At 38.8% G+C, this 23,952-nt stretch overlaps 2 protein-coding genes across 3 annotated transcripts; both read right to left on the reverse strand.

Moving 5' to 3' along the window:
• Window positions 1-1,822: 1,822 nt before the first annotated feature.
• On the reverse strand, window positions 1,823-3,278 carry LOC131333451 (uncharacterized). The gene has a single exon (XM_058367984.1). The coding sequence runs from the start codon at window positions 2,930-2,932 to the stop codon at window positions 1,964-1,966; it is 969 nt and encodes a 322-aa protein (XP_058223967.1). The 5' UTR covers window positions 2,933-3,278; the 3' UTR covers window positions 1,823-1,963.
• A 5,062-nt stretch (window positions 3,279-8,340) lies between these two features.
• LOC131333438 (1-acyl-sn-glycerol-3-phosphate acyltransferase 2-like) lies at window positions 8,341-22,477 on the reverse strand. Of its 2 annotated transcripts, XM_058367964.1 has the most exons (11): window positions 22,310-22,475; window positions 21,558-21,680; window positions 17,663-17,702; window positions 17,465-17,538; window positions 16,510-16,569; window positions 16,201-16,278; window positions 15,953-16,111; window positions 15,336-15,461; window positions 9,638-9,730; window positions 8,783-8,866; window positions 8,341-8,678 (listed from the first exon to the last, which is right to left on the reverse strand). In XM_058367964.1, exons 1-11 carry the CDS (start codon window positions 22,391-22,393, stop codon window positions 8,463-8,465), a joined length of 1,137 nt encoding a protein of 378 aa, XP_058223947.1. In that variant the 5' UTR covers window positions 22,394-22,475; the 3' UTR covers window positions 8,341-8,462. The 2 variants fall into 2 exon arrangements, with proteins under 2 accessions (XP_058223947.1, XP_058223955.1); XM_058367972.1 differs by lacking the exon at window positions 8,783-8,866 and having other exon boundaries at window positions 22,310-22,477.
• Between the last annotated feature and the right edge of the window lie 1,475 nt (window positions 22,478-23,952).

The following is a 23,952-nucleotide window of genomic DNA, read 5'->3' on the forward strand; positions in this document are numbered from 1 at the left end:
AGCCAAGACTGCTCAGCTAACTAGCTACCTTAACCAAGCTAACTAACTCTTAACTAATTCTGACTTTTGGCACTAATTACACTAATGATTTTTGCTAACAATGTTCATGACTTATTGGTTCATTTTAGTTGACCCAATTAATAAATAGGTTAGATGTGTTGGACCCATTTTAACCCAATTATTAAATGGGTTGGGTTGGGTCTATTTTCTAGTGGGTGGGTTTGATTTCGATTTGCCACCCCTAATTTTTACATAGTGTCATTTTCTTTCTTTTTTTTGGTTATGCAGGGTATCCCGGGCCACTTTACGCACATTCAGACTAATCACAACAGCTCGTCCCACAACCGTTTCACAACACCACTTGGCCAACCCTTTTGGGTTACATAATGTCATTTTGTGAGCTAATAATGCCAAAAAAACATTTTAGTTAATGTCAAAATCTGTACTGAATAGAATGGTTATAACATTTGCAGGGTCCAAGGCTCTTCTACATTAAAACTTCGACAATAAACAGTTTCGGTATTATCATTTGCTTTCATGTTTTTTAGCCCCCTTAAAAAGCTTGGGACTTTTACTTTTTGTCTCTTCTAAATGAATTTTTTTTTACAATAATTTCTCAAAACTCAAGATTAATTATTTTTAATTTGGTCCTCCTTCCTCGAAATTACGCATCCACCTCTCGTTGCTAACACACTAAATCTGGGTGGCTTAGAGTGCACATTAGTTGTCGATCTAAATTCGAACTAAATAAGCTTCAAACGCATTCAAACTTGTAGCCTTGCAAAAGGTAGTATCTCTAGCAACAATTGGAGTCTAACATGGCAATGTCCACGGACATTGAATAATTTTTCGAGTAAAGGGGGTCTCCCAAGTAAGTTCAAATCTTTTGTACTCCTACTAAAATTGTCTATGTCAGTTTTACGGTGTATTTTCGGCCATTAGATTGAGTGGAAATCTAAAGTGACGTTAAAATTCTCACGTAATACAATGGTCGGAAATGCACCGGAATACCATTAATACCCACATTTTTAAACTACATGGAATTGGGGAGCTCCACAAGCAATTGATTTCATCAAATTCCGCCAATTTCGAGGATGGGACAAGTCTATTGAAACAAGTTTGTGGCTTGAGTAAAATTAGTCTGCTTAAACATGTTTTCAGAGAAGTTTTTGGGCGCTGAGCGGGCAATACCCGTCGGCGATCTGGACTGTCAAAAAATTTTGGACGGCTCAAATTTTATTCCCTCTATCTTCCGTCACCACACTCTCCTCATTTTCTCTCTCTGAAATCCGAACCGTCCAAAACACGTCTGGAAGGTCCGGATCGCCGACGGGATACCCCGTGTGTGGTGTTACCCTACCGGCACCCAAAAGTTTCTCCCATCCTATGTACGAAACGCGGTTTTAGTGAATGATTGAGTGACAGAAGAGATTGAATAATACAGCCATGCATGTATATATGGGGAGCATGCACATTATAAAGAGTAATTACCTACCACAGATCTTGACTTTGGTCACATGACAACAAACTTTTGAGAGAGAGAGAGAGAGAGAGAGAGAGAGAGGGAGATCTCAGTGGGAAACCACACCCTCCAGGCACCAATTGTTTGAAAAAAATAAAAAACTGAAGTTTGAGGTTTGGGTTTTCCACTAATTGTTTATCCTCTAATTCCAGCCTGTTTTGCCTTGGGAAAAAAAAAACACAAAGATTTTGCATCACACAGTCAAGAAGTGACACCTTTGGAGTAGTAGTAGTAGTATATAAAGGGTGAGTCCCCCTCCCTCATCAATAAGCAAAAACACACAAACCAATTTGTTCTAAGGGGGGTTGTTTGTTTTTGAGATGGGAAGTATATTGGGGCAATGGCCTCAATTTGTATGTGCTTTGGTATTTTGCTTAGTGGCATTTGCCAGCAGTGTGGCTGCTAATTTTGGTCACCATCCTTATTTTTATCCCACCCCTCCTACGCCGGAAATGCCGAAACACTGGTGGCCGTTTCCACCGTACTACCACAAGTCGCCACCACTGCCACCGTATTATTATGGCTCACCGCCCCCGCCGTACTACTACAACTCTCCACCACCGCCGTCTCCATCTCCTCCCCCACCCTATTACTACAAGTCACCACCTCCTCCGTCTCCCTCGCCTCCACCTCCTTATATTTACAAATCACCACCTCCACCGTCACCGTCCCCACCTCCTCCCTACGTTTATAAGTCTCCCCCTCCCCCGTCTCCCTCGCCTCCACCTCCCTACATTTATAAGTCTCCCCCTCCCCCGTCTCCCTCGCCTCCACCTCCCTATATTTACAAGTCACCGCCTCCTCCATCCCCCTCACCTCCACCTCCTTATATTTATAAGTCACCACCTCCCCCTTCACCATCCCCACCTCCTCCCTACGTTTACAAGTCTCCCCCTCCTCCGTCTCCCTCGCCTCCACCTCCTTATATTTACAAATCACCACCTCCTGCATCACCATCTCCACCTCCTCCCTATGTTTATAAGTCTCCACCTCCTCCCTCCCCATCTCTTCCACCTCCTTATATTTACAAGTCACCACCTCCACCATCACCATCCCCACCTCCGCCATATATTTATAAGTCTCCACCTCCTCCATCCCCATGTCCGCCACCACCATACATCTACAAGTCACCACCTCCTCCATCTCCATCACGCCCTCCACCATATTACTACAAATCTCCTCCACCACCTTCTCCCTCCCCTCCTCCGCCATACTACTATAAGTCACCACCACCACCATCACCATCTCCTCCACCACCCTATTATTACAAGTCCCCACCCCCACCATCTCCATCACCACCACCACCTTACTACTACAAATCTCCTCCTCCACCTTCTCCATCGCCGCCACTTCCTTACTACTACAAATCACCTCCTCCGCCAATGAAGTCGCCACCACCTCCTGCATCATACTACTATATGTCACCACCTCCGCCGTACCATTACTAGTCACACTGCCGTCGGCCTCATCGATACTGTCGTATGCATGCTATAGTTTGAAGTGCCACAAGAATAAACAATTCCTTTTTCGGTTTTGCGTGGGAAGACATTTCGGCTTTGCGTTTTAATTTTAAACAAATGCATTTTTCAATAAAAAGGGTCCAAAAGCAGAGATCCTCTGTATAATCTTGTTTGTGAGCAATTTGATTTGTTTTGAAGGTTAATTAAGAAGAGACTCATAGTCTTTAAAGCAATTGTAATACCTTATCTCATACTTTGAGTAATGCTAGCTACCAAGCTACTTCTGTTTTCAATTTCTCCAATAACCGGCTTGCATTGTTCAAAAAGCGCGCAGTTCCTTTGACGTGATTCATATTTTAGAAGAGCTCTAAAAAGTAAACTATACCAATCCTCGAATTGAGCTCCAAAAAGGGCTCACAAATAGGCTGAACAGGACTTTGGGGACTTGAGAGAGGCTCCCATTCCATAATTAAAGCTGTAAATTTAAAGGTGGTATCTATATAGCATTATTCAAGAAATTGCCATTCTTACTTGGCAAGTGGAAGGCAACAATATAATTTATATGAGCCAAAAGACCCAATTTTGACTACTGCCACCTCAATTTTTAGATATTTATCAATCAACAACAAATAATTTTGAGGAAATGTTTTTTTTTTTTTTATTACTAATTTGTGTTGAAATAAAATTGATGCACATCATATTTAAATGCGTACGATATGCATCCCTCGAATATATGTAGAAATTCATAGAGTTTGGACATAAGTCATAACATCAATCTTCAATTCATAGCTTTGGTATTCGAAATTGATATTTGTTCATGAACTCATAGCATTTAATCTTGATTTCGTGACATATATATGTCATGAGTTTTTTTTCTTAATGTTTTGAACTTTAATGCAAATGGTATGAACTTTAAAAAAATTGTCGGGAGTTCCTACGATGCATTGATCCACCCTTGTGTACATAAGGTCCAACCCATTTGGGAGAAACGAGTCCGCACCGCATTCAAATGATCGGTCTTGCTAACCTCCGCCCACTAGGTAGAGGATAATAGATCAATAATTTTAAAAAAACTCGGTTATCAATACATATCTCACGGATATTAATACATTTTTACAAATATCAGTACATCTTTCTCGGATATCGATGCACCTTTTACATATTATCCTACATCCTTTGGGCGAAGGTTAGATTCCAAAACATAATTTGAGTGTTCTAATCCATTTTCCCATTTGCATCGACATAACTTTCAATTTTTCTCATCAATAATTGTATACTACCTAGCAAGAAAAATGGCTTCGACCATGGGGAATGAAAGGCATATCCAAGAAATAAAAATAACATTATTGTGGGATTGCAAAGAAAAATAAACATAGCACAGAGTTGTTACGAAGCTATGGTTGACAATGGGTTGCATTTTTTTTTTTTATTGCGGCTGTATACATGTTATTGTTTGTCAAATTGGAGATGTAAGTCGTTCAGATATGGTCAGATGTGTTTTTTAAAATGGTCCCATATGATTAGTTGGTGGAAACTGGCACAACGGGTTTTGGGCTAAAGCCAGTAAAGCCACCGGGTTTTTTTTTTTTGTCATTTGTTAAATTTAATTTATACTATCCTAGAGAATTTGGAAGAGGGGAATGGGACTCACGGGAATTGAACACTATCCAAATGCACGGAGGCATAAGGCCTCACCACTGAAGAAGCCAACCACTTGCCAGTAAAGCCACCAGTTTAGGCTGCCAAATTTTGACTATTTTTTGGGACCCTAATTGTATGGGTTCATATAGAAGTGAGGCATAAATTAAAATTAAGTTAACCTGATTACACATTTTAAGGGCCACTTCAAAGTAAAGCCGGAGTGAAAATGTGCAAACATAAGATTATTATTATTTTTTTATCAACAAAGAAATAATTTTCGTATCATTAAAAATGATACAAAAGAGAAAATTCTATAGTGATACACAAGGGAGCATCATGCACGACGGTAATACCTCACCTATTACTACACCTCACCTCACATTTAATTTTAAGCAAACATAAGTTCTCTTATTCTGTAACTTTGGAAGATTTGCTTAAAGGAGTTTTATAGTGGAAGATTTGCTTAAAAGAGCTTTACAGTATTGACAGGAGGGATTTATGTTCTGAATATATTGTAAGTCTTGAGAAAAAGTTTCACCAAAAGAACTAAGAAATTAAGCCATTGATGTGTGTCACGATTCGCGCCAGCTGACGTGCTTACTTTTAACCTAATCACGTGACTCAAAAAGTTAATCTCAAATTATATAGTAGCTGCTCGCAAATCCTTATATACAATTCAACAGTTTTCAAATCCCCCAATGTGGGACTTGAACTCCCAAAGTGGGTTCTCACAATCTCCCCACCTTTGCTGTAACGTCTCCGTTGCACTACATGGTTTAGCAACTATCACTCACCAAGAGATGTGAGATAAGTACTGCCTAAGCATGACAAGCACCCCAAGCTCCTCACTTGTGGGACCCACTTCACACTTCCAGTTGGTATCAGCTCTGATACCACCTGTCACGACCCGTGCCAGCCGACCTATTTACTCTTAGCCTGACCACATGGCTCAAAAGATTAATCTCAAGTTATACAGTAGCTACTCGGCCTTTACTTATATATTGAATTCTCTTTCAATACTTTCCTGATGAGGGACTTGAACTCCCAAAATGGGTTCTCACAATGTGCTCACTTACTTGAAGGTAAATGATAGTTTTTCCAAATGCATGGGTTTGCGTATACACTCTTGTTAAATATTTTGGTTACAATTGACTTGGGGAAAAGAATCTATTCAACATTAAAGTTTGATAAAAACCTACCTCGATCAACCATATTACAAGAGAGATCAAGATTGATGGTTGTCTATTGAAAAAACTATGGTGGAAAACTTGATTATGCAAGTTTAATAGCTACAGTTGCAGCTAAAATAAGAGAAGTGTACTGTTATCGTTTTCGAGATGTTTTAACTAACGGAGCAAGGGTCCAAGAATCCAAGACCAATCTGAGATTGACAAGAAGCCAACCAAAGAACACCCATTGGAACAAGCCCACACCTATTGGGTCAAGCCCAGAAACATCTTTTGGGCCAAGCCCAAAACCTAAAAGAAAAAAATTAAAAAAGAAACCCTAAAGAGCCGCCCCCTATCAAATAGATCTGTTTAAATTCTTTCCGGATGAGGTGTAAACTTCATCGTTTTCGCCGCTCATTGTGGGTCCTACCGTGCATTCATTGTAATAATCTAAACCGTTCATCTTGTAAGGTCTACAAAAATAGTATATCCACACAAAAAAAATTAATTTTATCAAACATCAATATCTATATCAAAAATTAAATTTTGACTTATAAAATAAATGGTCATGAACTATTTAACTTAAAAAAAACTAGTTATAGAATTTGGCCATCCATTTAAAAAAAAAAATCAACTTTTGATATATCTATTGATGTCCAGTCAACCTGATTTTTTGTGTAGATATGTTATTTTGTGGGCATGAACAGTTTAGATTACTCCAGTAAACGCCTGGTAGGGTTCACAATGGGCGGTGGCGGCAAAATCCATCTTGTAACGTCATGAAGGATTTTTAAATTTCATAACTAATATTAATTTTAACTATGCAAAGTATAATGGGATTTCAGGGCCTGTTGGAAAAGTTCACTTTAGGCTCCGTAAATTTCAGAGCCGGCCCTGAAAACTGGAAAGCTAGATGGGTATTCTCTTTTTTCTAAAAAAATAAAAATGACAGAAAATGTACCCAAAAAAGTATTTAGAATAAGAAAATAGAATTGTATTTGTTAAAGTATCCGACTCAAAATCAATTTTTTTTTTAATCGAATCCCATTTTATTAAAAGCCAAAATAGGTTAAATACAGCGAATCCATCCTAAAATAGGGATAGGGAACCTACAGCAAACCATCACCGAAATAAAATACTGAGCACGGTGACCCAGGGGCATCGATAAAAAACCACGAAACTAGTGACTAGACCTGTGCACGACTCACCGCCACAAAGGATCGGGACACGAGGGGTCAGCCATCTAACCACTAGCCGCCCCGGCCTGATAAAAGAACCCTATTAGAGATAAACTATACAAGCCGATAGAAACAGGAGTAATAAACAGACAAATCAAACACGACCACCATGGAAGGAATCCACAAGCATGCCAGCCGCCTCCAGCCGAGAGGAACCACCCGAAATCGACTGGATCTCGAACTGAAGGGATGGAGATATATCTCCGGCAAGCCTACGCTGGCACAACAGGCTCCGGACACGGAGATCGAAGTAGGAATCCCGAGCAGGATCTTCGATCACCGGCCACACGGCGCCGATGGCCGAGAAAACTCCCTTGCCGATCACCCCCTCTGCTGACGACGAAACATGGCCTAGGGCCACGCCCCTGAGCCTTATTGAGTCACCACCAACACCCGCTCCAACTGCCGCACCACCAAGCAAACGGAAAAAGCACCGAACACCGATTCTCTCCAGCCACCGCACAGCACTACTCCAGCAAAACGAGATACAGCAACAAACAGCACAAAAACCTTATTTACCCACCAACACCACCCACTGGATCTGGGGAAACCAGACCGGTACGAATCCGGACTGGGGAAACCAGCCGGAGAAAAACTGAAAAGACTAAAAAAAACCCCAAAATCCAACCACTCCGACCACCCACAACCGCTGCCCCACCACCGCCACCTGCCGGCCACTGCTACCAGATTAGGGGGCCGAGGAGGAGCCGGAGAAGAAAGAGACCACAAGCCTCCGGCCTGGGACTCAACAACCGGAGCACACTCAAGACCCCAAGTTTTAACTGTATTCATTCTTGTATCCCAAATTCGCCACTTCACAATCGCACATCGCAAATTTGTTTTATGTGCACTTGTACATAATAACGCGTTTTTGTTTTAGAAGAAGTTCAACGCTCTGTGATGGTTGGGATTCTGTCAGAGGCTTGGAAAATACCTTATGCATGGAAAATTAGCTTCTAGGCAGTCATGTGGTCATTATGCAAGGCAATGAATACTTTTAGCTAATCCTTAAAATAGTGATGGCATATTATGCATATATACTCAGGGATTATCCAATTTGATTTGGTCATTTGGCGGAGGGCATTGCCCGATTTTCCCCCCGAAAGGAGCAGGTAACGAGGTAGTAGCAGAATACCCGACGGGTATGAGAAGGGTATGATTTTGCTACCCCATACTCAAATACACGGTAAAAGGTGTTCATTTCATTACATGCATTGATGGTATAAAGAAAGGTGAAATTTGAAGGCTGAAAAGAGGGAAATAATGAGATTACCAACTCCAGTCACAATTCCAGTCTCAATCCCAATCCCGTTGTCATACGTGCTACAAGTTTTCAATATCATGGCCACTAAGATTGCAATTTTTTGGTCCAATTAATAGAAACAACAAAATAAAAGAAACCACTTCACGGATAATTTAAATAAATTCAAGTTCACTCTTTGTTTGGACTTGTCTTTGGAGAAGCTGCTTGTTTCTCTGGTGTAGATTGCTCTTGTTGAGTGGATAAGAGTAAGACATACATTAGCATCTCAACAATGAACAATGTAGCCGTTGTAATTCCAATCCCTTTCCACGATGATAGAGGGGAACACGTTTGAAAGAGCTTGTAAATACTAAGAAGTAAGGCACCAATCCAGAATATGGCAACCTGTTCAAAACAAAATGAGAAAGTCGAAGAACCAAATGAGAGTCGAAGAGCAAAATGAACAACAAAACCGCAACAAAACTGAACTTCTGGTCATATTATCTTACATAGAGAGATTTTTTGGGTTGAATATCGTAATATTTTTGGTCTCCAAATGTTCCCCTCGCCAGAAATGTGTCTAGGAAAGCATCCTGGATGCGTAAAACAAACTTTTGTCATCACAAGGTAACTAAATACTAAAGATTAGTCAAGAAGCTCTATTCAACCTCAACATGAATACATACTCGGGAGTGGAATGTGGAAATGATACGTTATAAAAGTCATGCTAATATGGTAGGGTTGATGGCACGCTATTATATATTCAACTAGCTATGTCTCAGGTATTAACTAGCAAAAGCAAAAGATGAGGCAATTCATCCATGTTTATTCATAAAACAATGCTATTCCAGAATCCTTTCACATTTCTTTTAAGAGACGTCGTTCTCGAGATTTTTTTCTTGAAAATTTCCATTCCAAGTCACTTTAGCATGGAATGTGAAGGATACTAACACTTCTACTTTGGGTTACAAACAAAAAATCATTTAAGATAGAGCTCAGTTTCCTTCAACTCCAATCATTAATTGTGATTGTTGATTTGGATTAAATTTATAAAGACAGAAAAGACTGAACTAATTTTAAAACTTCTTCAATCCGATTTTGTTCTTACTACGGTGATTTATTATACACAAAACATTGATTCAAACACCACTGGATAGTAAGTCCTATCTCGTCCAGCACTTCATCGCGAGTTAAAATCACAGGAATCAGCCTCACCACAAACAATTGGGGCTAAGGCTGCATACCTTATACCTCTCCCCACCCTATTGTAAGTGTGAGCCTAGGCACTTGGTGACCACTATATTGCAGTATGACCACAAAACAGTTTTTCACTTGTTCAAACTGGAAGTTAAAGCATTTCATACCTTAGCAACAAATCTGTCTCTGCACCATTCTGCAATGCCTTCATCTGATTTCGGTAACTCTTCTACTGGGTATCGCTTGATATACACCTTTACCTATACCAAACCATGAATGGTCATTCACTTGGTAACTATCCCCACAAAAAATTGTGACAAAAAATAGAACTGAACCTAACTTCACCCCTCCCTCTGTTCATGGGGAAGTTAATGAAGCCAATAGAAGTTAGAAACTACACAAGCCAGTAGTTTGTCTAAAAAGCTAACCAAAAGGGTTGGCCCTAATTTTGGCATATGCAATATCTCTAAGTTCCCTTCAAAGCCTGTTCTCTCACACAAGCTCCTATATTCATTTCAATCCATGCCTTGCCAAATGTGTTACCAAAAAACATTCTATTTGAAAACTCTTCATACACACACAAACTGAGGGAAGGCATAAACAACGACGATCCCACAGGCCCTTTATTGGCAGTTATTAAGTGGTATTAAGTTGGCCTTATTGCGATTAGGCCCCCAAGGATTCAGATTGCGGATTCAAATCAAATAGAACTCTCTTTTCAGACAAAAATCAAATAGCACTCTAGTCTGAGAGGTGCTAATATATGCAGGATATCTCCATTTCCAGCACTCTAGTCACGTATAATACTTAGTTCAGAAACATACAATACTTCTTCAAAAGGGATAAGCAGTAAACATAGTTTGACTCTGCAAAGAAACAGAAGGACCGTGACAATTAAATATTTCAAATGCATGATTACTGTTAGAATAGTTAGTCTTTGTCCCACATCGGATAGTTGGAGTTATGTAACAAGTCACTAAGTAATATAAATAAAAGCTCTCTCTTGTGTTAGGGTTAATTAACACCCTAAACACTTCTCTCTCATTCTCTAAACAACATGGTATCAGAGCGAAATCCTAACCCACCATAGATTCTAACCCTAGCCCAAAAATCAACTACTGTAGCCGCCGTGAACAGTGTCACGACTGTGAACAGTAGCCCAGAAATCCTATCCACCATATTTCAGCCAAAGACTCAGATCTAGCCATAACCTAGCCACCGTATGGTCCTGTCCGTAATCATCTATTGGGGTCTCGCGATCTTCCTTCTCTTAGCGAGGTATTTAGTCGCATTCGTCAGTCTTCTGTATCTGTATCTGCGCCACCTCCTGATCGTTCAGCATTGACTTCTGTTGTTTCTGGTACTTCATTTAGCCCTGGTCGTGGTCGCGGCGCGGCCGTGAGTCTGGTTTTAATTGTCGTGGTCGTGACTCTGAATTTAGTGGACGTGGTTCTGGTCGTGGTTTTGGTGGACGTGATTCTAGTATGGGTAATCGTGGTTCTGGTATTGGTGGTTTTGGTCGTGTTTTTGGTGGTCGCATGTTAGGGGGAGGTAATCGTGGTCGTGGCCGTGATTCCCGATCATGTGCTCATTGTGGGGGAACCAATCACACCGTGGACACGTGCTATGATCTTCATGGGTTCCCTCAGGCTCATCAAGCTGCTATTTTTGAGGATGCTGAACCATTTCCTCACCCTACCGACTCTGTGGTGACTATTTCTGCAGAAGAGTATCAGCGACTTGTGTCTCATCAGACTTCATCCTCTACTGCTACGCTTGCTCGACCAGTCCCTCCATTGCTTGTGTTGCCTCTTCTCATTCTTCCACCCCTTGGGTTATCGATTCTGGTGCTTCAGATCATATCATATGACTGGTACATCTACTATCTTTTCCAGTCGTCGGTCTATTGGTCCACCATCTCGTGTCACCTTAGCTGATGGTTCTACTTTTGAAATTACTGGTTTGGGTCCCGTCTCTGTTACTCCATTCCTTACTTTGGACCCTGTCTTTCATATTCCTCGTTTTCCATTTAATCTTATGTCTGTTAGTAAACTTACGAAATCTTTAAACTGCTCCATCACTTTTTCTTCTCATGGTTGTATGTTTCAGGATCTAAAGACGGGGAGGAAGATTGGTGGGGGTACTGAACGTGGTGGACTATATTACTTTACCAATGACATTTATCCTGCATCGGTTGCTCTTCAATCATCAGTTTCTCCCTATCAACAACATTGTCGTCTGGGTCATCCCTCACTTCAAAATCTGAAGCGCTTGGTGCCATCATGTAGTCATGTTAAGGACTTGCAATGCGAAGTCTGTGAGTTTAGTAAACACCGTCGAGTGTCTTTTTATCCTAGGGTTGAGCGTCGTGTGTCACGTCCTTTTCAGTTAGTCCATTCGGATATTTGGGGTCCTATTCATGTTCCCACTTTAGCTGGTTTTCAGTATTATGTTATTTTTGTCGATGATTTCTCTCGTGTTACATATCTTTATCTTATGAAAACGAGATCAAAGTTGTCTTCTGTATTTAAGTCATTTTATGCAGAAATAAAGACTCAATTTGATACTTGCATTCGTATTTTTCGTTCCGATAATGCACGCGAATATTTTCATAATGCTCTTTCTCATTTTTTTGATGATCATGGGATAATTCACCAGTCTTTTTGCGCTCGGACTCCACAACAAAATGGGGTTGCCGAATGCAAGATCCGACACTTATCTGAAGTTATGCGTGCTATGTTAATCCAAATGCAGGTCCCTAAGTCTTACTGGAGTGATGCTGTTCTTACAGCCTGTTACTTGATTAACCGTATGCCCTCCACTGTTCTTGGTGGTCAAATACCGCATGAGGTTTTATTTTCAGATTAGTCTCTCCACTCATTACCCCCTCGGGTATTCGGGTGCACATGCTATGTTCATGCACTAGACCCTGACCGGGACAAACTTGATCCCCGCTCAATCCGGTGTAGCTTTCCCGGGTATTCCTGTACTCAGAAAGGGTGTAAGTGTTACTCACCCTCTCTTCGTCGTTACTTTGTCTGAGCTGATGTCACCTTTAATGAGTCATTGCCTTTTTTTTCAGGAACCCCTGAGTCTGAGTATGTCCTTTCTGAGTCTGAGTATGTTATTCCTATAGATGTTCCTCCTGCTCCTATGCCACCCTTACGGGTATATGTTCGTCAACGAAAAAGATTAACAGCCCCACCAGTGCCTACTGTCGCGCCTCCTCCGTCCCCAGATCCCGCTCCACCACCACTACTACCTCCTCCACCCCCACCTGATCTTCCTATTGCTTTTCGCAAAGGTATTCGGTCTTGTACTACTCATCCTAGTACTCAGTTTGTTTCCTATAATCATCTGTCTCCGTCTCTTCGTGCTTTTACTACTTTTGTTTCGTCCATTTTTGTTCCTAACACTGTTCAGGAGGCCTTATCTATTTCTGAGTGGCGGACAGCTATGGAGGGTGAGATGTCTGCTCTTCACGACAATGGCACTTGGGAGTTGGTTCCTCTTCCACCAGGGAAGTCTACCGTTGGATGTCGATGAGTATTTACAGTTAAGTATAATCCAGATGGCACTATCGAATGGTACAAGGCCCGTCTTGTGGCCAAAGGCTATACTCAGACATATGGAGTTGATTATGCCAAGACTTTCTCTCCGGTGGCCAAAATTACCTCTGTTCTGGTTCTTATTTCTATGGCTGCCAATCTTGGTTGGCTCTTATTTCAGTTGGATGTCAATAATGCGTTTCTCCATGGTGATCTACTTGAGGAGGTGTATATGGAGCAACCTCATGGGTTTGTTGCTCAGGGGGAGCGTTCTCAGGTGTTTCGCCTTCGCAAAGCTCTTTATGGTCTTAAGCAGTCACCTCGAGCTTGGTTTGGCAGGTTCAGTGATGCTGTGTTGCAATTTGGTATGCGTCGCTCTCATTCTGATCATTCTGTCTTTTCTATTCAGTCCGATCGGGGAAAAGTAGTGTTGATTGTGTATGTGGATGATATCATTATTACTGGGGATGATCAGAAAGGTATTGATGAGCTAAAATACTTTCTACAACGTCAGTTTCACACCAAAGACTTGGGTAAGCTGCGATATTTCTTGGGTATTGAGGTAGCAAGATCCAAGGAGGGGATTAGTCTATCCCAAAGAAAGTATACGCTAGATATTCTAGAAGAGACTGGTTTATTGGGAGCAAAACCTGTGGAGACTCCTATGGACCCAAACGTCAAACTGTGTGTCGATCAGGGGGAGATATTTCCTCATCCAAGCCATTGCTTAGTTGGCAAATTGAATTATCTTACCAATACACGGCCTGATATCTCATTTGCTGTCAGTATGATAAGTCAGTTCATGTCAGCCCCTTGTCTTCCCCATTGGGAAGCTTGTATTCATGTTGTGAAGTATCTCAAGGCTAATCCTAGACGTGGTCTATTGTATCGTTCAAATGGTCATTTGCGTGTTGAGGCCTTTACCGATGCTGATTGGGCAGGATCACCATCTGATAGAAGGTCAACAACTGGATATTGTACTTTTGTTGGTGGAAATCTAGTTACCTGGAAGGGTAAGAAACAAACTGTTGTTGCTCAATCCAGTGCTGAAGCAGAATATCGTGCCATGGCTCATACTACGTGCGAGATTGTATGGTTGAGAGCTTTGCTCAAGGAGTTGGGATTTGGCATACAGTTACCTATTCCTATGTATTGTGATAATCATGCAGCAATACATATCGCTTCGAATCCGGTATTTCATGAGAGAACCAAACATATCGAAGTAGATTGTCATATTGTTCGGGAGAAGATAGATAGTGGCATGTTGGCTATCTACAGGAGCTCAGTTGGCAGATATCTTCACCAAACCGTTATTTAAACCACGTTTAGAGTTATTATGTAACAAGCTGAGGTTCTGTGATATTTATTCTCTAGCTTGAGGGGGAATGTTAGAATAGTTAGTCTTTGTCCCACATCGGATAGTTGGAGTTATGTAACAAGTCACTAAGTAATATAAATAAAAGCTCTCTCTTGTGTTAGGGTTAATTAACACCCTAAACACTTCTCTCTCATTCTCTAAACAACAATTACCTCCACCATTCAATTGATGAGCATGAAACCTTCTAACCGGACTTTTGCACTATAGATTAAGTTTTATCACACCAAAATGGATTGATTCCGTACGGGCTTTATTAGGTGTTCCATGTTTATCATTAGATACAAATAGCATTTATTGTATAACAATAGGCTGGACTAACTTTCGTTGGTGTTTATAAGAAAATGTGACCAGAGAGAGGATGCATGTTGCAACATAGAAAGGAAGAATGCGTATATGTGATGTGAACGAGAGAATATAAATTTCTCTAATATTTGGGTGCAAATGAGATCAACAAGAACTAGTAAGGATCATGTCTCTAGTTCATCACTCCACTCCCAAGCAATATGGGACTATATTTGCTAAACATCCCCCTCATGTACAGTTGCGTTTGAGGTCTGTCACCTGTAACCTCTTAGGTCTATCATCGTGCAACCTTTTTGCTAGGTCAATCATCGTGCGTTGTAAATTTTAAAATTTTAAAATATGGGTGGAATTGTGGAAACTTTATATCCTACCCAAAACCAATTGACAATCAATGGAGAGGTCCCAACAACTATATCACGTGATCACACATTCCACTCTCAAGCAATGTGGGACGATATTTTCTTACCATCTCCCCTTATGTGCAGCCATGTCTAAGGTTTGTCATGTGGGACAATATTTTCTTACCATCTCCCTTTAGGTTCATGTCATTAATTGTGCGTGCATGTGCAGATATACATTTATCTGAACCATGATGTTGTATGATAATGCTTTGTTCTGCTAATAAAAGTGCCTTACCAAAGAAGGTTGCTTTGAGAACATTCCCTTGACAGAAGGAGGAGGTACATTCTTTGGGACTGCTAGTGTAACATCATAGACAGCTGGAACAAATGATCGAATGTATTTCACCGTCGAAACAAAGCCCTAGAAGCAATAATAGAAGGTATGTTAAAATATATTAGTACTGCAAATTTTCGACATGAATTGCCAGTTGTTGCCATTTGTTAAGTATGTCTGGAATCTAGGATTTGTGGAGGCAAAGGACATAGAAAGGGAAAAACCATAGAAAGGGAAAACATAGGAAAAGAAAATGAAGTGAAAGTAAAAGAAATTCTATAACTTTGTAAACAGCATTTTCTTCTCACCCATAAAGCACAAATAGGCATAATTACAATTACTTCCCAAGATACATCCAAATATAACACATAGCAGTAATGAAACAAAAACATGTAACGGAGCGGAATGATATCAAATGTGTTCAGGATTTGGTGTGTTTGACTTCTTATTTTCACCGTGCATGACTTCACACGCATATGCAAATGATAGTTGGTTGAGAAACTTGTTGAAGACTTCAAGAAGAAAATGGATTAGCAAGTATGAATCTCTTTAACTACACCAGCCAGGAGAACTTATACCTTAGTACGAGGAACCAAAACATTTTTTGGAACATGAATTCCTGTAGAAGCAGCATATTCTTGGGCAGCTAAAAGCTTTTTCTGAGTTAAGCGCGTTCCTTCTACAAAAAATATTAACCAAAATGGCCTTGGGAAGTCCTTCAATGCTTGGAGGCTTGACTGGATGGTAAGCACCAAAGAAAAAGGCCCAATCAACAATATGCCCCAACACAGAGGGCATACTAATCAGTGATTTCAAAGTATCATACCTTCAATACGCCTTCATCTTTATTCCAATTCCTTTTCAAGTAGACGAAATCAGAAAACCATGTTGACCAGCCCAAGACCTGCATATAACATTGACTAGTTGAATATGTAAAAAAGAAGGCTAGTTGACAATAGGACAACATTGTAATATTTTATTTATAAGTTTATAAATGGACACTAAGTCACTAACCACTTGAAATCTACAACCAAGAATTCCTAAACCAATAGGTCATCTGATTGCATTACAAAATTAAAGCAGGATTCTTCTCATCAACAAAATCTAGATGATTTTAGTAAGTTAGGAACCTTACCGGGAAGAATTTTGAAGAATCCTTTGAAATTACAGGTGCGCTACCAAGGCAACCGAAATACTGAAATTTGGTAAGCCGATTGCTTGATCAGTAACGAAACAAAAAAACAAATGAGTGCTAGAAAAGAACTTCACCCTTCCACTCAAGTGCAATGGCAAAAGGAAATGACTAGTGCATCTTTATTCAAGACATGAGAGTATCATCAATAGTTTTAGGTGATGAACAACCACGTAGAAGACTAAAGATATGTCAAATTTGGAATCCAAATTTGGCAGGCCTAGGGATCACCAGGCAACTCTTTGGTCCATAGGGATTTGGGGGGGCATAGCACATTGAACTACGATTTACAGAGTTCACCCCCAGCGAAACATGTTTTGAAAGAACATCGAAACGGGAAATAGATCCTTTAAACTTTTTATCACTGAGCATGGGCTTGAGTCTTGACTTTTCTACGCGGTATTCATGAAACACTTTCTCCACCAAAACGCTTGAGATCCACCAAAAACATTCTCTTAAAAAAGGTAAAATGACCAACCATCGAGCTCATTCCTTCTAATTTGGTAATGCTCTAAACCTAAAGGCAAGGAGCTACATAACTCAGGATAACATCATGTCAATCAAGAAAGGTCTTTTGTTTAATCATTGGAGCCGCATACATTTGTTAAAGAGAATAAACTTCTCCTTTGAGAATAATCAAAGTGAAAAAAGGAAACTATTAAATCGGAACACAAAAATTCAACTAGATTGACCCTAGCTACACTTCGTACAAAGTGAAGAAAGGAGGAGATTATCGAATGAGGAAAGAGTCTAAGGAATACAAAAATATTATGATGACCAGACGTATAACGTGAATATTATTCATCGCAAATAAGCATCAAAGTGCATTAAAATCAATAATTGGATTTTATTGTTTACAACCATTTAGTTATCAAGTAATGATGATAATGGAAATAACCTGAGCTAATGTCCATACAACGAGCCAATCAACATCATGCCTATGATTGGGAATGATAAGTGCGTGCTCTTTACCTGAAAATTTATCAAACAGCAACCATATTACAACAAAAATATTCAAAATCATAGCGAACAAAAAGCACCTACATTGCTGTAATTAGAAAGAAGAATAACTAAGCCAAGGACGAACTTTTCTGACCTAATAATTTATAAGTTTTTGAATCGGTGTACAATTGAACCTGCAGCCAAAAAGAGAAACAGAGATGACACCAGACAATACTCGGCTCTAACTCGAAAGTGTTGCTATGCAATATGGTAGTTAGTGTAACTTCCACCCAATGAGCATTGGATACGTCTAAAAAGCCATAATCCTAGAATACTTGCAGATATGTATTAAGATGTATATCCTGTTATCCCTAAACGTACCCATAAGCTGTATAAGTAAATAAATTCCTATAATGGTAAGAAGTATCGGATACGTTGCAGGATTTCTAGTTCACTTAATAGTAATTCAAAATATGCGACAAGTTGGAGAAAGGAAAAGACCCTCTTGTTAATGTAGTTACTTGTATAAAAGCGAGTTTAAGCCCATTTTCTGGTTTTCGGTTGAAGTCCAGAACTATTGAAGCTAAATCCATCGAATTCAGCTCAAGTGTTAGTCTTTGGTTGGTTTGCTCCCCACACTACTGTTGGATGTTTAGGTCAGACCGCAAGAAAGTAATTTTTTGTGAATTTCATAGTCTTGGCGGGATGGGTGTCTTTGACCGGAATGGGAAGGGGATTAGTTGAACTGCGCATAAACTCCACACTCCACGACCGTGAAACCAAAAAAAGAAAAACAAATCCATCGAATTTCGTGCTTAAACTTATGCAAAGAGGCAATTAACATAACAGGTACTAAGAGCAAGTACACTAAATGAGCAAAAATACATTTTTTGCTATTTTACCTAAGAGAAACATAAAAAATAGTCTACACCAATAAGCTAAAAGAGGAAATAAAATGAATAGTTATTCTTTATTTTTACCTATGCACTATTCATACTCCTTTCTTTTTTTATTATTTCTTTTTCTCTCTCCTCCCTCCTTTCTCCTCTCTTTAAACAATAAAGATAAAAAAAAAATGAGTGAAAAATATATTTTTTAATTGGAGTTTGGTAAAATAGATAATATTAATATAATGTTAAGAGAAATATGAGTAGGTAAAATGAAAAAAATGTACTGTTTACTAGAAATTTTACCAAACTATTGATAAACTTGCTCTAAAGTATTAGTAATTGTAACTGTTACCTCAAAGTCCTGACGATCATATTGAAATACAGAATTCAGAGAAACTAAAAATTCCTAAGGGCAAAAATAAAAGAATAGAAAAGGACAAAGGGTTGTTCACTGGAACATTTTAACAAGCAAGTAACCGGCAAGGAAGAAAAACCCAGCTACTTTTCCTCCACTAGAAGAGTATAAAGTGAGAGAGAGAGAGAGATTACAGCCGGCGAGAAGCTTGAAACACCTGGGAAAATAACGGGCTGGAATTCAAGGAAAAGAAAGGAGAATTTAACAAGGCACTGCTTTATTGGCACTGTGGCAATGGCTCATTATTACAATGTCCATCAGTCTGACAGTGTTTACAAAATTAACCCTTGCACTCCTTTCTTGCATTTTCTAAACTGGAGTCTTCAAGTGACAGTAAAACAAAACAAAAAAAATTAGCGCATGTACATCAGTAGTTAGCAAAAATTGTTCAAAAATTGCTAATAAATATATTTTACATTTTACCTATTTATATTTCTTTTAATATTACACCAATATTCTTTATTTTACCCACTCTCTATTATTATAATTTTAGTTTCTCTCTCTGAAATTAACCATACTTTTTATTATATAAACAATCTCAAAAAATTAGGGTAGTGATAATGTTAAAAAAATTTTAGTTGGTGCCAAAATTTAAGCGCATAAAAGTTTTATATACTGCACATGGTACAAACATTTTTGTGACTAGTATTTTGGCACCAACAAAAATAATTTTGAAATTAGTATTTCTAAAAAGTTAAGTGTTCAAATTTTCAAACTGTTTGAATCGAAGCGAAAATCATACTTATAAGAGCCACAGAGATAAAAATTAATTGGCTCCCACATCAGAAGTTTGAGTATTGTATGTGTGTTTAAAGGGTTCATTATGACTCTCTCTAATCAGCAATTGCCTAAGTGAGTTGGTATGTGAAATTATCCTATTGCCTTCCTTCAAAGCAACCAAGTCTTGCCCACCCGTTATGGTTTGGGTGCTTGATCTCTGGTGCAGGCTCCTTGGGCCCTCTGTCGTAGTGTCACTCTTTAGTGGCGAGACTCTTGGGTCTGCGTCAGTTGAGTTGGTTCCCACATCGGGAGTTTGGATATTATGTGCATGTGTGTGTATTTAAAGCGTCCATTATGCCTCTTCCTAATCAGCAATTGTCTAGGTGAGTTGGTATATGGAATTACCCTCTTGTCATTCTTCACAGAGATAAAAATTAATTATAACCTTTTAGAATAATATAATAAAAAATAAAATATTCGCACCAATTCAAACGGATTAAAAATTTGAACACTTAATTTTTTTATACTGTTTATATACTAAAGTAATGAATATTTTAATACCAAAAAAACTTCTTTGCGGAAGTTTCCATAAAGTAAGTTTACGAAAGTGAATCACAACTATCTGAATATTAATAAAAAATTTCAGAAAAAATTTTACTTTTTTTTGAAAAATTTTTATTAAAATTTGAACCGTTCAAAATCAAAATAGATGAACTGTCCAAAACTAAAATAGATGCGCTTGATTAAACAACTCCTTGAATAAGTTTCCCTCATTTAAGATCTTCAGTGGAGCGTTGTATATGTGTCCATCTTTTCTCGTGCTTGGGCTATGAAGTTTAAAGTGATTAGGGTTAAATTTGTCATTTTGTAACAAAATAAAGGACAGACAAGACAAGTAATCAATGTTTCAAAAGCAATCTATGGCAGAGAACAGAACCTAACTTTGTATTGAAATATAACAATAAAATAATAAATTCCCTTTAGCCGGACTGCAGTGTGTGTGGGGCCCACACATTTGTGTGTGGGTGTGTATATGGGTGTGCAAATGGGTGTGGTCCTAGAATTTCCGAAAACAAAATTCCATTCTATTGTTTGATTGAAGGATTGAAGGAGTTGTTTAATTGAAGGATTGAAGGAGGAAAAGAGAAGAAAATATTTTAAGTTTGATGAATAGTAAAAAATTTTGTTCAGTTGTCAGGAATATTGAGTGAGAACTTAAAAAAAATAAAGTGAGGTGAGAAAAGAAATGAAATTTATTTTTGTGTATGTGTTCTGTTAACAAGAAATCTTGCAAGAAAATAAGAATTTTCTTTTCTGAGCAGAAAAGTTGAAGTTGTAGATCCTACATTTTCCTGGTAATTGAACACAGATAAAATTACAAATATTTGATTTTTTCGTCTTTTCCGTGCAACTGAACGGGCCTAGGTTTGCAAAGTTATTCTTTTGGTTTTGTTTTCAGTGCAATTGTGTGTTTTCAGTGGAATTTCTTGTTCGTTTTAAGTTTTGAGGGAGGTTTTTGAAAGTAATAAGTGGAGAGAGATAGAGAGAGAAAACTTGTTGGAAATTGTGCCTAGAGGTTTTGAGACCCCCAAACGAACAAATGAAAGTTGGTAATGTGAGTTCAATTGATTATTTGATTCATGCTTTAGTTGAATGATCCTTCCATAGACATATACTCCTTTCGTCCCAATTTAAATATTTCTTACCATTTTTCGTGCATTTTCAAACTCCAAAAAAATATACTTTTACATTTTATTTTTTTTACATCAAATTAAAGTACTCAATGAACACTTTAATTTGGTGTAAGAAAATTAAAAAAAATAATATGTACAAATATATTTTTTGGGGGTTTGAAAATGCACAAAAAATTGCAGGAAACATTTAAATTGAGACAGATGAAGTATATGTTTTCAAATTTCTATTTTTCAATATTCTTGGGTCAAATCCGAAGAGTGTTAGCAATTTTGTTTTTCTTCCTCACCACTTGCACACACGCATCACGTGTGCCGCAAGCGCTAGCGTACCTTAATGCCAGCCCACCATTGCAAGCAAAATAAAAACTCCAACCACAGCATCTGAACCACCACTCCATTTATCCTCCTGAACAAGCTCCTTGACAAGGGCCAAATAAACACAAAGCAAGTTGCCTGGACAAAATATTTTGGAAAAAAAAAAAACTATCTGATTAATAACGACGCAAGATATGCATGCAAATCTAAAAGAGAAATACTGTAAGGTGAGAAAATTTCGTATGTGGTATACTTTTTTTTATCGGCCAAAGTCAGTATTGTTAGAATAGTTAGATTAACACCTTGGAAGAGAAGTTGATCGGCAAAAGTTAGTGTAGGTTTTCAGAAGATAAGACAAACCAAGCAATAACGAGAGTAAATGATTAGTATGAATCAGGGAATAAATTGTATGTAAGCTAAATTAATTTCGATCATGGAGTTATAAATGTCTGATTAACCTGAGAATTTGTACACACATATATATATATGCCTATCGAACACTAGCTTCAAAATAAGCGATTTGAATCGTGACGACTGACGATGATATATTGAAAGGCTCTATCGATGCGCACGACAATCCCGTAGTACATTTGGATCGATGCAGCACAATGTTGCCTTCCATTTTAAAAACAAAAAATCCATGATGGCTCTTATTTACGGAAAACTAATTATTACGTGGGTTGTTTAATTAGTTTGTTAATCATGCATAAATAAATTTGCTGTTTTTCCATTGCAAACAAATACAATTAGCATCTGGACTAATATACCTGAATGACATTAACGATGAGGCCTGTGAAAATGTATAAGCAGCCGAAAGGAAAAGCTAGTATGGCTGGATATAATAACCCCATTTCCAAACATGCACCACAGGTTAGAGAGAGAGAGAGAGAGAGAGAGAGAGAGAGAGAGAGAGAGAGAGAGAGAGAGAGTTGCAGTGATGAATGAGAAAATGGATTAGAAGTTAAATTAGAAGGATGTCTAGTAGTGATGGTGAAATTTTGTCTATGCTCACTGGCACGTACACTGAGAAATTAGTACGCCTTTTGATCTTGGGTCGCTTTTATAGCCACAGTTATATAAGAGTACTCGTTTACTGAATGAGTCAAGCTCGAGCTTGAGTTTTTGGCTCATTTAATAAACGAGCTGAGTGGAGCTCGGCTTATTAGGAAAAAAAAGCTCGGGTCATTGAGGAAGGCTCGGCTAGTCGGCTCGATTAAAGAGGCTCGTTCAGTGAATGACTAAACTCGGCTAGTTAAGGCTTGAGCCAAGCTCGAACTCAAATTTTTGGCCCGTTTAGTAAATAATTCGAGCTCGAAATCAACAAAGCTCAGATCGGCTCGTTTATAGCCCTAATACGAGTTTCATGTAGTTGATGGTAGATTTCAAAATATTTGGAAGCAGAGAGCCAGCTCTGAGCTAAAATTTGAGGTGCGGTCACTTTAGACCACCGAAAATTTTCAAATGTTAGGGGCCGCCCCTCGTACTTTGGCACCTTATAATAGTCCAACAAAAAAAAAAAGCTAGCTCCATCTTTAGTCTTTGCTTTAAACAAAAAAAAAGAAACGCCTGGAACTAAAACGCAAGAGCCGGACCCATCGATCACAGTTTTGAGGGTTGGTGGAGTGGCCAAGTGGAGAAACCAGGTATGGATAGAGCAACTCTCGAGATAGACCCGCCGAAAGGCTTCCCTCCATAGGCAGAAAAGTTTGAATGCTTGGAACTACAAATAGAATAGGGTTTAGAGTTAGTTAAACTAGCTACCTAAATTAACCTACGTATGTATGTAGCGTTTGGTGATGTATTTTTTAGTATCAATCGAGAAGCTTTAATGAAGCTGGCTGCTACAAACAGTAAAATTACTTAGACAGCTGCTTTATTACTTCGGCTTGTTTATTTATTTTTTTTGATCGGCTACTTCGGCTTGTTTATTATATGAGTCGATTAGAAACGAGCTTCACTAGAGTCAGTTAGGAGCCGAGCCGAGCTGACGCTTGGATATCTTGGTCTATTCATCAATTGTTAGGTAATCAAGTAGAGCTCAGAAGGCTTATCCCAAAAAAAGTAGAGCTCAGAAGATTAGGAAGTGTCAAAAAGATTAAGTTTGGCTTGACTGCATAACGAGTTAATCTCAAAATAATTTTTGTAAAATGATTGGGACACATATATATGGACGTAGATATTTTTTGAGTCGTTCAATATGTGTCGGTCTCACATGTATCATGTGGGATTTATGTATGTCGTGCGGCTCCAAACTCCAAACATATCTGTCCTTTTACTTTTTCTTTTTTGATCCGTCGACCAAACATATATGGCTCTGTAGCATTTCTCACAAGTTTTTAACCATCAGAGGAGAAGTCAAGCTAGAAAAAGCTTGATCCGTTGCATATTCCTCCCATTAAATAGTAGTACT

This window comes from Rhododendron vialii, chromosome 1a (genome assembly GCF_030253575.1).
Source record: "Rhododendron vialii isolate Sample 1 chromosome 1a, ASM3025357v1".
Taxonomy (NCBI): Eukaryota; Viridiplantae; Streptophyta; class Magnoliopsida; order Ericales; family Ericaceae; genus Rhododendron; species Rhododendron vialii.

What these genes read in the sequence shown, in the direction of transcription:
- LOC131333451 (XM_058367984.1), bottom strand. Translation starts at nt 2,932, where the DNA reads ATGATGCAGGAGGTGGTGGCGACTTCATTGGCGGAGGAGGTGATTTGT.
- LOC131333438 (XM_058367964.1), bottom strand. Translation starts at nt 22,393, where the DNA reads ATGGGGTTATTATATCCAGCCATACTAGCTTTTCCTTTCGGCTGCTTA. An exon ending in TTTTGGTTCCTCGTACTAAG is followed by an intron (nt 15,462 to 15,952) that starts GTATAAGTTCTC and finishes TATTGCTTCTAG; the next exon opens with GGCTTTGTTTCGACGGTGAA. An exon ending in TCTCAAAGCAACCTTCTTTG is followed by an intron (nt 9,731 to 15,335) that starts GTAAGGCACTTT and finishes GGTTTGGTATAG; the next exon opens with GTAAAGGTGTATATCAAGCG.